The sequence below is a fragment of the Anopheles coustani genome, chromosome 3 (genome assembly GCF_943734705.1).
Source record: "Anopheles coustani chromosome 3, idAnoCousDA_361_x.2, whole genome shotgun sequence".
In the NCBI taxonomy this organism is placed as follows: domain Eukaryota; kingdom Metazoa; phylum Arthropoda; class Insecta; order Diptera; family Culicidae; genus Anopheles; species Anopheles coustani.
This window is the reverse complement of record NC_071288.1, coordinates 2,946,160-2,962,713: the sequence shown is the minus strand read 5'-3', so window position 1 is coordinate 2,962,713 and position 16,554 is coordinate 2,946,160. Positions and strand designations below refer to the sequence as shown.

Here is a 16,554-nt window from a genome sequence, read left to right as displayed (position 1 = left end):
ATTGCAATGTGTTTCAAACGGTTTATTTGAAAAATTGTGTAAAAATAGTGCTTCTAGTGCGTCTTGTAAATTGATAGTGGGAAAATTTGTGATCACTCTGTGTTGTGTGTGTGTTTGTGTGTTGGTGTGGCGTTCGATCGTGTTGGCTCATTGATGAGTTTGGTTACGTGTGCAGCAAGATTGCAGTGCCCGCTACCGGAGTCCGGGGAGGTGGCAGAAAACCCCAAGTGCACGCTCGACGCCGGTGGAGGTCGGTGGCGCAACAGCACGGGGACGTACGGGACCGGCCGAAGGAAGCAGGTGGCGGTGGGGGTGGCGGGAAACATCATGCTGGAAGCCAGTACCGGCGATGGAGCCGGAAACTGTCGCACCAACACTTCGTCGTCGTCGGTGACTTCGACGTCGGTTGCCAACAACGGCAGCAACAGCAACAACAACAACAACAACAACAGTCACTCGAGTAACCTCAACGCCGATGACAGTTCCGTCTCGGCCGATCTTCGCTGGATCGAGCGGATGGTGATGGACGCCGAGCAGCAGTACCCAGGGGAACTAGGTATGAGGGTAGAGGGAGGGTTGGGGGCACGCACACGTACACCAGGCCAGGAAAAGCAGTGTACCGCAATTCGATCCCATCTTATAGGTTAGATTTTCATACTCGAACTCGGGGTTCTCGATCAGATCGAATCCGGCCGGGGAACTCGATCGTGCATTCATGCATAATTTCCTCCCTTACCACTTTTCCACATCCCGCCCGCTTGCATCAACTCTGGCATGCTGCCACTGGCTGTACGTATCATTAGAAACACACACACGCGCGCGTGCACATACCACACACAGGGCAGGTTTCTGATCTCCGTGCTCGAGAAGCCTTAAATATTGTTCTCGGACCGCGTGAAACACTCCAGAGAGCGAACGGTGTGGGATAGGGTTTCTGATTGACGGCGATATTTTTAGTCCGAACTTTTCAATGAACATTTTTTATTACCGTCTTTTTCCCTCTCGATCAAAATTCATGTTTATCATGAGCTCGGCTCTGATAGCCTCCGTTTTTTGGCAGTAGCACCGACCGAATCCTGGGATATTCGGTCGATGACAGACTTCCCTTGCCGACGGATTTGGTTTTTTTTATCCTGGTGATTCATAAAATGTAACTTATACCTCGTCCTCTCATGTGATGCACGAGAGACTTTTTCCGGTGTAAGAAAATGCCATCGTTATCTTTCAGTGAGAAAAAATAATGGTTCCCGCTTTCAAGCTATATGTTCATTCGATAAAATTTAAGTTAAAAAAGAGGTTAAAACGGCTTTCGAATACTTCTTTGCTGATCAAATAAAACATCAATTATTATTTTATACTGCACCTAAAGTAACGGATGTATGGTCAGCGCAGTTTCAGAGTATTATTTTATAATACACAATAATACATTTCACAAAACATTCTTATCTAAAATTCCTTTTACACAATGATAAAATGTTTGTAAAAATGAGAGTTTTAAAAGACAACCTTAATATCTCATAAGTCATAGAAGTTTTTACAAACTCTCACAAGGAATTTCATTTTTCTATGTTCTATAACTAAGATAATTACTCAGAATTTACACCAGCAAACAGCAAATGCCCGATCAAATGTTGGTTTACTGCTTACAAAAGGTACTAATTTTGTATTGAGTATATACCTCGGGGGTGTCTAAGGTTGATCAATGTTCTTTTACAATGGAAATTCAAGAATGGACATGCAGCAAATGAATTAATAATCGACTGGTTGCGACAAATGTGTTGTTTCACAGGCATATTCGAAACCCCTCCAATCGTATTTCGCCACCTCTTATAAATAATGATCGTTTTTTGGCAATGTATTTTTCATTTGTCTTTCCAGTTCGAACCGATAGCCCGTACTTTCTTTGCTCCGCACTGCCTCACCACTGGCGCTCGAACAAAACACTCCCGAGCGCCTTCAAGGTGATCTCCCTGGGGGACGTGAGCGACGGGACGATGGTCACCATACGGGCCGGAAACGACGAGAACTTCTGCGCCGAGCTGCGTAACTGCACGGCCGTGATGCGTAATCAGGTGGCCAAATTCAACGACCTCCGGTTCGTGGGTCGCAGCGGACGAGGTAAGCGGTTCCCTTCTCTTATCCTCCCTTTTTGGAGCGCCCCTTCGAGCGTTCGGTGTTCGTGTCCGTGCGCCGTAACATATGTTCTAGCGACGGTAATTATGCCACCATTCAGCGCAACATTGCAATTATATTTTATTGAACATGGTGAAACTCCCTGGCAGGTCCCTCTAATTCTGGCACTCTCGGGTCATTTTCTGGGGCTTCAGCCCACGGTGTCGAGACTGCGACGCCATGCAAGGATCGCTGCACGAGCTGCATCTGTTATCTGAATCGTGGTCTCATTTCTTCGGGGTGTTTTGTGTCCGGCCGGGACCGATTAGGAAGAGTGTTTCTTTTCAGAAGCACCTTCAGGAACCTGGTGCAAAATTATTGTTCCACTTGCATCAACCACATGTTGGCTGTTATCCATTCGGCAGTAAAGAGACCGTTTCAGAAGCTTCTGTAAAAGATAAAACATAATTGTTTTGCAAGGTATAAAAGACACGTCTTCTTTCTTCGACACGTGCATGAAATAAAGGTACAAAGGACAACACATTTTAGAAATTTGGTTTAATATTGGAAATATCGACCCCGAGTTTCGGTAGGAACTCAACAAGTGATCCGTTCGTTCGTTCCTATGGTTTCCACACTTACCTTCCTTAAGCCGTCAAAGAAGAAGCCAAAAGTGATCACATTACTTGAACACGAGACTTTTATCCCTATGGACAGAAAAAAGAGAACAGGGAAAAAGTAGGCTATGCCGAGGCCGCATTCGCGTAGCGCATTTCAGGAATGCCTTCGCCCAATTTATCAGAGCAATCTAGAAACAAACAGATCGGTTCGAGAGCTCTGGAAGAGCGATGAAGTTGTTCGTGTGTTATTCACCGGGTGATAAATCGCTGCACGCTTCACGAGCCGAGAGCCAATTTAACCCCTTCGTTTGGCCCCGCGGATTTCGGGGCTTTGAAACCCAGGGCTGAGGGGTTTGATGATTTCCAGTATCTCAACAAATACTTCCGACACGCGTCATTAATAAACCTCGCGCCCTTCGTTTCACTTCCCGGCGGCGAATCCCGACGACAACGACGACGATGACGACGACGAGGTTTCAAGTGCTTCATTGCGCTCATTATCGGGTTCTTTGCCCGTGTTCCTCCCTTGCCCAGGAGGATGCTACGAGATTCCCTTCTCCATCGGTCGTTTTTGTGTGATGTTGTTTTGTGAAGATCATGTCATCGCTCATCAGCCGTTGGTTGGTCATTTTTATCTGCATATACATAAATCCGTGAGCGGCAGTCCGCGAGTCCTTGAGCCGATTAGAGAATCACCAGCTTAATATCTGGTTCGCCGTCGGTACAAATCTCCACCAGAGCCGGTGGACACAATGATTCGCCCCAAAGGCAGACTAGCACGGGGCCGACCGATGGACGAAACTCCAGGCATCGTCAAGGCGGTCGATCTCGGGGTCCGTTTCGAGTGCCTGAATAATATTAATGAGCCATTAGGAAGCAAACCTTTCAGACCGAGCGACTTTCGTCTCAGTCCTTTTCTCTGACGTGAAGACGTTGCATCGCCTTCTACGATGGCTTCTTCACGTCTCACTGTGCAATGTGTTGACGAGTCAGGCGAGTGTGTGGTGTTCACCCTTTTTTTCTTCTTTCTTTCCGTTGTTTTGTTCCTTCCACCAATGAGGCGGGGAACACCAGCATAGAACTGATGGACATAGGTGACGGTGTTTGTTGCCGCTGGCTTGCTGCTGGCGGTCAGGCTATACAGCCCCGCCACGATGGCTATAAACGAGTATATTACACAAAATATGTCATAAACCCGTCGGACGATGGATGGGATCGCCTGGAAGAAGTCCCTCCAGAGTCCAGGAGTCCCCCCCACCTTTGGGTAACCACTAAAGTGAGCCACAAACCACCCTCTCTCTCTCTCTGTCTCTTCTTCTCGTACTCTGTTTCTCACTCGTCAACGATTCCGGGCAACATTAAAGGGACAACATTGTTGTGCAGAAAAAGGCCACCCTCCGACGCAGCGCGGAGTCGAAACTGCTGGATTCTCGAGGCACAAGCCTTTGGCTCTTTGGCACAACAGGCTGGAAGCATGCAGCTAAAACATAAATTATAAGCGGTGTGTGGCGAGCGTCAGTTCGGGCGGTGGTAAACCTCTAACCAAAAACCAGATGAAGAACAACACGTAGGGCAACGGAATGGGTTTGAAGAAAATCGTTAAAAACGAAGTGTTAATATGCCTTTAATACATTTAAATTGTCGGTTAAATCATATTTATGACAGCGGCATGCATCATAGGCCCGTAGAGATCGGCTGAGAGAGAGAGGGAAGCCTACGGATCAGCGAAACGCCGAAGGTTCGGCTTGGGATTGAAATGCACAATGCAAATTAATTTCCTCGCATCGTCGTTCGGGTGCATGTGAAATTAGGCAACAAATTAATGATGGGATGAAAGTATGTTATGTTTTCAAAATTGAAAAACAAAAGGTGAATCATATCGATGCGGACTGGGAAACATAATGCCGTACATTTATCGGTCCTAGACGTCAAACATGTTGGACAGTTTTGTCAACGACGAGGTACAGCAGGGCACATTATTAGCATCAACATTTTGCCTTCTCGAAAGGCAATCATTGGCGCAGCTGGACAAAATTTAATTTTATCCTCTCTCGACGCTTCGTTGCGTTCGGATGAGTGGGCGGTTGGACATCGCCATCGCCTAGTTCTTGTTTTAATTGTATCGTCAAACCGATCAGGACACCCCGGTGCGACAGCGCGGGCTCTTTAAGGGCTCACATTCGCAGCCGTGGTTCTTTCTGCACGTGACATCTCTCGGAATGGGCGGAATGTAGGGAGGGGGGAGGGGGCTGAGGACCTTGGGCACTCTTTGGGCGTACGCCCGGTAACATAATCAGTTCATTAACACAGCTTCCACAGGCCACCGGGTCGCTTTAACTTTTCCATAATTTTCCCCGCTTTCGGGACAGTTTTCAGACGGCCGACGGAGGGGAGGCGGAAAAGGGGACAGTTCTTGCGGTGAAGGAATGGAAAAAACAAACAAACAAACAAACGCTCTTAAATACTTATCTCTCATTTGATTTCGAGTTTTGCTACGGGTTGTTCGTAAACCGGTTGACAGTAAATCGGATTACATTTTTGATCTTCGTTTGACTGCCAAGTGTGGTTGCTGGGCAACGGTTTCACAGCCTCTTATGATCGCTTGTAGTTAATAATACATCTCTCATGATTTTGTATTTTGTAGTTCACAAGTATTTTTTTTTATGACTGCACACTGAATTGTTTTACAACATACTACATGGTCATTTCTATTGTCATTCCAGGCAAAAGCTTTACACTTACCATCACCATTTGTACGACCTTGCCGCAAGTGACCACGTACTGCAAGGCGATTAAGGTGACGGTGGACGGACCAAGGGAGCCACGATCTAAAACAAGTAAGTGTAGTACGAGATTGAACTATGAATTTTGAAATTGATATTTAAAATTTAAAATTGAAAAGAATCCAATAAAAATGTTGGCATATGAAGGTAACATAAATTTATGGGAAATTTATATAATTTAATAAATAACCGGATAATGACAGTTTTATGCCTGAATATTAACAAAATTATTACTACTCTGTGTCATTTTAACTTATATTTTTGGAAAACGAAACGTTATTTCCAAATTCATTTACTGCCATACAGTTTTTCGATTTTTAAGCCAAACTGAACTTATCATCCCTCTGGAATAAGGAGTTCTACATAAAAATCCTTAAACAAATAATGTAAAATATGTTTTATTTAAATATGAGGTATCTATTGGAGCAAACAAGCAAATTCCCGTTCCAATGTTCCTAGAACGTTCCTTGTCCAACTAACTCCTGTTTACTGGTACACTTTCGGATTTGTCTCTCGTCTCCCATCATTATCAGCGTAGATCTTAACACACTGTTTAGCGATGCAGTGTGACCACAGAGTGTGTCCGGGATAGGAAACCCCGGGGGCAGACGGAGCGGGGTGGCGGAGAAGTACGGGTAATGCACAGGGCCGCGGCGAAAGCGGTCCCTCGCTTTAGGGACGAATCTGGCGCCCGGAGACGCGACGCGGAGTCGAGCCGAACGCAAGGCAAGACGGAGAACAGATATCGTACGTTTCGTTTCTTATCGTGGTGCGAATGCGTTGCGCTGCGCCTCTCGGCCAAGTGAAGAGTTATCAGTGACGGACGGCGGGATAAGCGCCGGGACGCGCGGAGACTGGAGACTGGACTGGGGTCGAGAGTCGAGCAAACGTGTAAGAACTTGTTTGGCCTTTCGACCGGGACACGACAAAAAAATTCTCACGGTGCAAATCGCATATCACGTCGTCGCCTCTCCACAGACACACGGACTTCGGCGATCTAGGATGGGAAGGTTCGGAACTACATTACGGGGGGCTCTCTGCCATTTTCGTCAAAGTGCCCGGGGGTGTGAAAAGTGTCAACCTCTCCCGGGCACCGGAATATGGTAAGATGGAAACGGAAAACTGAGGATAAGAGAAGCGAAAACTTAATCTTCCAAACCGGCAGGGCCTCTAGTTTATCATAAGAAAATTATTTTAATTATCAACCGATATAGGGCGAGACACGAGGGTTAGAGGCTGGGCACGCATTGTTTTGACAGGTTGTGATTATGATGCCGTGGATGTATGTTGTTGGGGAAGGATAAGCCAGGGAACATATGAGGCGTTTTCAGGAGTGTGAAGAATGACGGCAGAAGGATTGGGGTAATTAACGCATGTAATTAATTTTCAGGGCCTCATCTAGAAGAAACCAGCTGATGCAAGAGGATTTTCCATTTGGCGATATTTTTACCAAACTGATAGCTATTTCCAGCCCCGGATATAAACGTCCTTTTGATGTCTCCTTCTGAACACCAGTGCAATTTCCAATTAAAGTCCAATGTCTCGTACCAGGCCCTGCGTTCGTCTTCGATTTTCTATCGAGTGTTTAAACTAAACATACACTTCCCCTTCCCCGGTGGTGGCCGAGTGCCATAAAAGTATTTATTAGCCTCACGGAACAAACAAAGGCACACGGGGCCCTAGGGCTGCAGGCATAAAAGTCGACACGTTCCTCTGGCCGCCCTGGTCGTTTGCATGTTTAGGCCTTTTGCCAATATGTCTGCTTTGCCTCCGAGCACACACACGCACCATGTGTTGTTGCAACTCGAGAACTCGGTGCATTGCGTGCGGCCAGTTGGAAGATGGCACGAGCCATGAAGTGGCACCCACCGGAACTATCCCGAGTGTTCCATGTCAAAACATTGCGCACCCAATGGCCAATTAGAGACACAATTACATAATCTGCCGTTGTCGTCGTCGTCGTCGTCGTCGAAAACGAAATCGTTAGAAAATTTGTGTTCCGTCCATTCGGGCTTGGAAGATGAGGCCAATTCGAAGCAGCGCTCCCCCGGGTTCCGAAAAAGGGCTCCAATTTAGGACCGAAAAGTAAACGGATAGCCGGGCGACACACGATGTACGAGAGCACGTAAAAATAAATGCGAGTCATCCAATATCGTCATCTCCACGGCATTATTCGGAAGCCTGACCCGGTCCGGCTGCTACTGGTTGCTGGTTCTAGCAACATAACCCTACTTTTCAGAGGGAAGCCCATACCCGAACATGGTCACATTCTTTCGAGCTGCACGTTCAACTGCAGTTGCCTCTGCCGTGCGATGTGGGGAGGGGGATGGGAACTATGCAGAGGTATGAAACCCGGTGGTGGCCGAGTTTTGCCCGAGCTAATGATCCCTTCACTCAGTCCGTTCGTTCACCCACACCCTCCTGGGGTCGTTCCGAGTGATGTTTCTCCTCTTGCGGTTCCCGCAAAAGCGAAACCGCAACCGAATTCCCTTTTATATTCCCATTTCTGCGCTGCTCTGCTGCTGCTGCCATCCACGTGTTGTTGTTGTTGTTGTTGTTGGGTTATTCTACTGGACCGTAGAGCAGTTCGTCGTCGAGCGAGAAGGAATCAGAGGCGATCTCGTCGTCGTCGTCGCCATCATCAGCATCGTCCGAGTCGGCGGGAAAAGTGGACGCGATTGTGCAGTTGGTTCGATATTTTGGGAGGCCGCATGTTCAGAAGGGTTTAAGGGTAACATGAGATCTCTTTATTTTGTGATGACGACTCCCTGCAAGCCCAACGATGCCCCGTGACCCGTGGCTCCTAGTTTGTGTGTGTGTGTGTTAGTTGACTACTGTAAACGCGCGTCCTTTTTTCTGTCCGATTGTTCTTTTCTCGTTTCTACTCGCTTCATTTATTTCTTGTTGTTGTTATCCTTCCGATAGACACTCCACAGATGCGTCCACCGCCGTTGCATCGGTTTTTGGAGCAGCCGGCCTTCAACCATCACCATCACCACTACGCGAGCGCCCGGGCGACGTACGGTGGCTCGAACGGTGGCACGCCCGGGGTGGGCAGTGGTGGTGGTGGTACTGGTGGCGGCGGATCCGGCGGCGGTGGACTCGGCGTGGGAGGAAGCGGCACCAGTAGCGGTGGCGGCGGCGGCGGCGGCGGAAGCAACAGTGGCAATGGCAAATCCTCTTCTGTCAACTACAGTGCGTCGGGCACGGGTCTCCATTCGCATCACCATCATCATCATCAAGCTTCGGGAGGCAGCGTCGGGGGTGGAGGCGTAGGAGCGGGAAATATGACCATCAATACCAGTGCCGAATCGAGCAGTGATTACAAACCTAATCTCGCGCTTTCAGGTAAGTGTGTGTGTGTGTGTGTTTAGGGGGGTTGGGGGTGCACATGTATGTTTTCTTCCAATGCAAAAAGGGGGTTTATTTGAATAAAAAGGGGTGACGGCCGCTTTTGGACGATTTGTTCGAGAGTGTTTTCAACTGGTTGTTTTCTCGGTCTCGGGGCCGAGTTGTTTTCCCGTTTTGGGAGCATACGCAATGGTTTCCGTGTGCGGCATCTTCATCACTCCCTCTATAGGTCGAAATCCGAACCGAAAGGGGGGACGATTTAATTGTGGTGAATTATGATTATGAAGTGAGCAACAGGGTATGTAACGAGTTACAGGTTTTTTTTTTGCCTTCAAATTGAGGATTGTGTTTATCTCTTTTACGGTTTCATATAGAAATTGAGCTGGGTCATTAGTTTTAGAAACTAATGGAACAAAAATGCAAATAAAATGGTTACTTCTTTTCAAACACTCAGTTCAAACTTGGTGGAACTGGCATCCAAATGTGCTTAAAAATTAAAGGTAATTTTCACTGATTACCAAATTTTAAAGCTTTTCTTACAAAATATTACATGATGAACCCATTTTCCAATTGGAAATAAACTTTAGAATTGTTAAGTAAAGGGCTTTGGACACTTGAGACAACCGGGCTTATAAAATATTTTAAATTATCGATAATAACAGAATCATAAATTACATCAGTTTCTTGACTACTCCAAATCCGTAAAGGATGCTCAAAAACTTGCTACAGGCTCTAAGGTCTTTAAAATTTTGAAAGAATTATTACACTTGTTATGTTGAATTAGCTATGCAAGCTTTACAAATTAGATTTTTCCTTTCTTATTTCAAGAATGGTTGAAACTTCCGTCAAGAATGATTTCTCGGGCGCTTGTGAATGGAAGGTAGAGAAAGAATAAACAGTAATTGAAAATCACTTCACAAATGCACAAATGGCAGATCAATAAAGTGCGGAAGAGTATGCAAATCGCACCGGCCGGCGGAAGATGGCGATGATGTGATGATTATGATGAGGTGATGAGGGACCTTTCGGTCCCGCCCGATTATAGGGATTTCTTTCATTTCCTTCAGCTGCAGCCCCCATTTCAGGCTGGGGGATGGGAAAATTACTCTGTGAAACGCACGATTGAGCGAACGAACAGAGAAAACGCTATCGAACAACTACTGTTGGTGTGTGTTGCTGTCCGCGCTGCTAATCATAACGCGTCCGTCGTCCGTCCGTCCGTCCAGGCCGACATCCGTCATCCGAGGCAAATCGATTTCAGGTCCTTCTCGCCCCCCCTTCCCCACCGATCGATGGATTGCCGATGGTAGCATGGGAAGTGAATTTAAAATCGTAACATAATTTTCTTCATCGGTAGGCAGGTTCTTTTCCAGCAGAGCTTTTCCTTCAACTACCGAAGGAATTGGAATTCACTGAATGCTTAAGAACTGTGTGGTGTGTCTGCGTTTGTATCAATAATCGAAATAGCTGGCAACCGAATTTGGGAAAACAATTGAAACACGTGTTACCGAACATATTATTTTGCCCCCAGTTCATTGCACTTCGCGTGGCAAGCGAGTAGATCGCCATCATGGGAAGAATATAGAAAATAAACAGGAACATGATAAATTACAGCAGATTCTCGGCTCGAATAGTTTTACACTCACGAGCGTAATTGCTAGACTCGGTTTCCAAATTAATCTTCCTAATTAATCATCCAACATGCCAACGGAAGCGTGCAAGAATCACAACAACGTGTCCCATCCGAGGCGCACGTGTTTCCGCTTCGTTCCACCGACGACTTTTGTGCGTTGTTTCCGCGACAAAATATTGTCAAAACATTGTCAATCAATTTTGGGGAAAATTACTAATTAATTAGAAGACCTTGGCAGGAGCAGAAGGGGTTGGATAAACGACGGGCTTGGGGTGTGCCAAAGTTTGTCTCCGATGTCTAAAGCAAGCACTCACTACCAACACGCTAGAGACACGCACTTTCCCAACGAGAGTTCATATTTTCCGATTAACTTTTCAATAAATCCCTCCAGCCCGGGCCCGGATCTCCTAGACCCGCGTCTAGGTGCGTGTTTAGGAGTAGAAAAATGCAGGATCGTTCCCATCAGCACCACTGGGAAAATGGGGTTGTCTAAAAAGGGGATCCATTCCGTTGGTACTCCCCGGACCCAGAATAGTGGAGAAGGTTTTCCATTTAGTTTTCTAACCGTTTTTTCCCGCAACCCTTCCAACTCACATTGAGCAATGTGGATTAGATTGTGTGGCGTTTATTGCAAGCCAATGGCACGGCACTGATGCAGATGAATAAGTAAGTCCAAATCAATTTGGAGTGCAGGTGCCCGCCCGGAAGTGCTGCATGTCTGCCCGGAAGTGCCCGACCGGATAGTGTGCGAATGAGGTATGTGTCCTCATCTAGACATTTAGAGGCTTTTGCTAGAAGGCCAACTAGATGCACACCGGTGCATATGATGAGAGTTCGAGCAAACGATTAGTCGGATATTATCGATTTGGAATGTACGATGGCCATTCGTTACATGAACTGGGATGGGGTGCAGTCCTTGAATAAGCCTCAATTTGAAGTGGGATAGCAAAGTGTCAACCGGACGGTTAGAGAATGTCAAAGAACCCTTGGCGAAAAGTGAAGAATTAGATATTGCATTGGCCTATTACAGGTTGCATCGTTGCAGACTGCAATGTCTCATAACTCCCCTACTACCCAGATTGGTCTTTAATGATAGTCTTTCATTTCATGATCTCTTTCTCGGATATTTCTTTCTCCAACACTCCCTTTTTGTAGACTACACCAATACGACCGACTGGACCAACGGACTGGGAGCTCCTTCGAGCACGTCCTATATTAACACGTTTTCTCCGTTGCAAACCAGTCCTCCGTCTTACGTGGCGTACGAGTCCTGCCCGATGGTGGACCACCCGAACTACGGCCTAGCGGCGACCGGAGGTAAGCTTAAGTTGCCGATTTACCGTCATTGGGAATCCAAAGCAGATCCTCTCGCTTTCTTCGAATGGAAACAAATGTCGTTCACTTTAATAACTTTACAGTTCTTATAGATAATACTCAACCGTACCAGGACTACTACGCACTATCCGGCCCACCACCGCCTCCGGTGGCCGCCGTTGTCCCATCGGCTGCCAACTCACAGGCCCAACTGGGCGGCACAGGTCAGTACGTTGGCAAATCCGGAGACCTGATGGAGGCTGGTTCCTACTCCTATCCGCATCATCCGGCACAGTGGACCAACGGGTATCATGGCGGGTATCACCATCACCAGTACCAACACCCGACGGTAGCGACCGCTCCTGGCTGTACGCCATCGTTGACCGTGGCCACCCAACCGGCCGCTAGTTTCCACACCCCGGCCGCACCTCCGCCACCCCCACCACCGATGGTTCTCTGTCCGCAAATGTTTAGCACGGTCAATCAAAACCAGATCCACGTGCACCTGCATGGTTCCGGGAGCGAAAAGTTCGAACACTACTTCGGCTCGACGGACAACGGCTTTACGATTAATTCGTTCCCGGGTACGGGCATTCGCTCAGTGGCGGCACCGGTTGCGTCCTCACTGTCCGACATTGGTATCGGCTCGCATCAGGACAGCGGAGCAGGTGGAGCGGCGTCCGATACGCTTACGGCGCTCCTATCGGCACACCACGAGGACTCGTCCGGAGCGCATCAACATCAACCGCAACAACAGGCATCCGGCCAGGAGCAGCTGCAGGATGAGAGTCGGAGCGAGGAATCGGTGGCCGGAGACCCGAGCAGTGTTTGGCGGCCGTATTGATCTTTACGTCGTGCATTGACAGTTCATCCTGGGTAGTGCGGGAAGTTTGCCCACCACGCGGAAATGGCGGACGACGCGGCCGGAAAGTGACCCGCTATAAATCCTTCTGGATGGAATCGTACATTGTGTATCTTTCCACCAAGGTTTACCGTGCTGGAAACGAGATTCATTCGCGAAGTCGAAAGATTAGGACCAAATCATTTTTCTTACACGCTTTTCCGTTCCGTTTTACACAAGCCAATGCTGTTGCCAATGCTTTTGTTCACGATTTAATACTCTAGCAATTTGATTTTGTGAAAAATGATGTTCATAGTGCCTTAAACCGTTGTTCTCTCGAGTTTGGTCAATCCACCTTGTTCGATTCGATAACCTCTGTGAGTTTCTCAGTAAGTACTAATATCTATCGTGTAATTCCGCTAGAGTAAGTTGTGCTGATTTCAACAACCATCGATCTATGCTGGATGTATCTGTCTCCCATGGTTTATTGTGCTGAATGTGTACATATGGTAAAATTCTCTTCGGTCTACCAAGACAGAATATAAAGAATTCGTAGCTTATTCGTGGCATTATTTATTAATCTGGACGTGCGTGTGTTTAGTGAAATTTCTATAAGCTAAGTAAAAATCATGGTGTTAATAATATTAAACAGAAAAAATTTATCTTTTCATCAATACGGTTGTTTTTGTCAAATTATTATTTCATGCGTGTGACACGACAATCAGTGCAGAAAAAAACATTTACTTAGCACAAAAGAAAACAACTGCACAAACGTTGCGGAAATTACAAGTAAACTTTCTATCAGTTATTTTCGTTTGTTTCGAAAGGCTGTATTAACTCGTTAGGCGCTGATATATCTGAGTGTATATTACGTTTACTATACAACATCAATTTGAGATTCACTTGACTTGCTAAAGGTAACTTATTTTAAATTGAGCATCTAAACGCATTAGAAACTAGATGGTTTAATTAAGAAGAATAAATGAAAATAATGTAGCATTCTCATATCATTCTATTTCTTGAAAGAAATAAAGAAAATATCAATACAATATCACATATGTTCACATGGTAAATTTAATCCCTATGTTAACGAAGATAAAACGAAAATTAAACAGATTTTACATTTGTAGCGTGTTTGTAGTCAAGTTGCAGAACATCAATGCGAAGGACCGCCTACTTTCTTTAACACCTGTTGCCGAATGGCTGGAATATATACCTGTCTGGTGCACACTCTTATCTATAGAATCTACTGAAAGGAGTGGATTTTGGCATGCAGCAAAAGTATGCCGTTCTTGATAAAGATGATTTAACTGTTTTGTATTTTAATAAACCACAAGCTTGGATCGAATATTGATATTACCAACATTCAACATTATTGAAAGTACACCCCACTTCCCTCCACATGGTGCGTAATAACTCTTGATATTTTCCGTTCCTCATCTGAGATTCTGAAAAAATATAGAATTGCAGAGAACGTTTGAACGAATCTTTGTCGCAATCCTTGTGTTTGCTTCACTCTTTCATCTTTTGTGATGATTTATTCTAAGGGATCAACATGTGCGTGTGTTTTGTGTAGTTGAATTACACACTTTCTTATGTTTCATAGATATTTTTTATACTTCATTTTTTATGAATTTATAAAATAATAGTGCTCAGTGTGGTTTATATACTTAATGTAAAAAACAAATCAGAGAACGAACATAAAAATGATTGCTGGAATTCAACTGGCTGACCACGATCCACAACGATTTGTAGCGCTAGTGGTGTTAAAATCAATCATCTTCAGAGACTCGAATCTTTCGAATCAGACCCCTGAAGAATATGAATCTCAATCCTGCGACTGTTTGTCAGTCGCGAGATGATAAAAACTAATCAGTACTGCAAATCTAATATCCAAAGAGGAATCCCCATACAATCAACAAACTGCAACTTAAAATAGACGATCTGATGTTTTTATATCAACTCGTATCGTAACTAATTCCGCTCATCTCGAGTCTGTATCGAATCACATCGTATAAAATGTCTGAACCAAAAGAAGTTAACATAAAATCAAATCGACTCTCAAACGAAATAAATCTGATTCAAATCTCAAACGATTCATATATGATTCGAATCCTTCAAATGGGATCCAATCCCTTAGAATCCGTCAAGGGAGCGAGTCTTTGAATCTTCTGAATCCCGATTCGGTCAACACTACCTGACAGAACTTCATTTTCCAAACATCGCTAATCAGAACAACTTCATTTATTGAAACAGTGAGTTTTTTTGTATGTTCAGGGCAAAAACTTTTCAACTGCGGATATATCGTGACTTTTTTCTAACCTCGTCTGACCTGCTAGGGTCGCGCTTGCACACAGGAACCTCAAAGTAAGAACCATACCATCGGAGCGGAAGATTTTAGAAGTACTGATAAGTAACATTTCTGTGTTTACTTTTATCTTGTAGGGAGCTTCAGTGATAATGTTGTCGAGAATAAAAAGTTTCTTGTGCCGGCACCGCAGAAAATTCGTGACCACAGGCGTCGTCATTGGAGGATGTATGCTTTTGCTGAAATGGACTCAGTACAAGCTGCGCGAAATGCAAGAACGCCAGGCGAAGGAGATTAGTGAAAAGTTGAAGCGCATGCAGCATTTCGAATGTACGGAACGCACCTGCAATCAGACTATTGCCGGAATTGCTCCCGCTTTATCGGAGAAAATTTTCCAGCTACTCGATACGGACAGTTTGTTGGTGAAGCTACGCTCTAATCCCGGAGACAAGCTAATGCTTTGGGAGGACATTAAAATAGTCGCCTTCACGAGGCTGGTTACGCTCGTCTATGCTGCCTCTATGCTGGGAGTCACTATGAAGGTGCAACTGAACCTGCTGGGTGGCTATTTGTACAAGAACACGGTGGAAGTTGATGATCAACAGAAGCAGCAGATTTCAGAAAACATTCAGAAAGCTTATCTCTCCATGATTCAGCACTTCATGGGAGACGGTATCGAAAAACTGATCGATATCGTGCGCCAAAATGTGACTACCGTCATGCAGCGTTACAGCTTGAAGCAACAACTGACCTTGGCAGATGCGGAAGCCCTGCTATGGTCCTTCCAGATGGCGTTGAACAACGAAGAGGAAAGTCCCACGAAATGCATTGCTCGGTATACGCTACCACCTGCATCTGCCGCAGATGACAGTGTGTTCAAGAGATTGTTTGAGGAAACGCTGGACGTGCTGGAAAGTGTCGAATCCTCCGATGTCCTCCTGGCAAACGTGAGCAACGGGTTCTCGCTTATCGTAGATAAGTTGGCCGATTACTACGTGAAGGCGGAGAAAATCAGCGATACTCCAGCGGAAAACTCCAAATCGAACCTGAACGTGGAGAGTCTATCAAATATCAACAATATAAAAATTTCACTTGCCAAACTTATACCGATCGTGAGCGGACTGGCATGCAAAATGATGCAATCGAATGGTGGCTTGGCATCCAACGGTTTGAACATGCCGGATCTCGGCGATGCAGACATGATGTCGTGGTTAATAATTCGATTCTTGCAGTCAGAAAAACTACGAACCCTTGGGGCCAACGTGTACGAAACATTCTGTCAGTAAAGTAGACACACATTCTTTATAATTTAAACTTTTCTCTAGTGATATCCTGTGAGTAGGTTTGGCGGGTAGAATTAATAGATGAACATGTTTGTGAACAATGAATGTAAGAACTCATTAAAGTGGGTTAAAATAGCAGGAGTTAACTTGATAATTTCGTTAATGGTAGCTTTTAAAGTTTTTACTTGCAAGCAGTGCATGGCGTAAGGAGGGGGCTTTCTCCGATAAAATAAAATGGATTTTAAATGGTATTGCGTGATTTTTTTCTTTCAATCATCCTTATCTATAGCCCAACCCAATTGCGATAAC

The 16,554-nt window shown here is 45.5% G+C and overlaps 2 protein-coding genes across 2 annotated transcripts; both read left to right on the top strand.

The window, feature by feature from the left end:
- Positions 1–153: 153 nt before the first annotated feature.
- LOC131260179 (protein lozenge-like) lies at positions 154–12,657 on the top strand. The gene is made up of 6 exons (XM_058261853.1): positions 154–556; positions 1,879–2,118; positions 5,456–5,569; positions 8,441–8,863; positions 11,655–11,816; positions 11,918–12,657. Exons 1-6 carry the CDS (start codon positions 154–156, stop codon positions 12,655–12,657), a joined length of 2,082 nt encoding a protein of 693 aa, XP_058117836.1.
- A 2,225-nt stretch (positions 12,658–14,882) lies between these two features.
- LOC131272574 (peroxisomal biogenesis factor 3) lies at positions 14,883–16,448 on the top strand. Its single transcript, XM_058274352.1, has 2 exons — positions 14,883–15,021; positions 15,100–16,448. The coding sequence occupies exon 2, from the start codon at positions 15,115–15,117 to the stop codon at positions 16,246–16,248; it is 1,134 nt and encodes a 377-aa protein (XP_058130335.1). The 5' UTR covers positions 14,883–15,021; positions 15,100–15,114; the 3' UTR covers positions 16,249–16,448.
- Positions 16,449–16,554: the final 106 nt, after the last annotated feature.

Bases quoted from the DNA above. Each gene is read 5' to 3' on its own strand.
- LOC131260179 (XM_058261853.1), top strand. From the start codon at position 154: ATGAGTTTGGTTACGTGTGCAGCAAGATTGCAGTGCCCGCTACCGGAG. The intron at 5,570-8,440 runs GTAAGTGTAGTA...TCCTTCCGATAG, and splicing joins GGAGCCACGATCTAAAACAA to ACACTCCACAGATGCGTCCA. The intron at 11,817-11,917 runs GTAAGCTTAAGT...ATAACTTTACAG, and splicing joins CGGCCTAGCGGCGACCGGAG to TTCTTATAGATAATACTCAA.
- LOC131272574 (XM_058274352.1), top strand. From the start codon at position 15,115: ATGTTGTCGAGAATAAAAAGTTTCTTGTGCCGGCACCGCAGAAAATTC.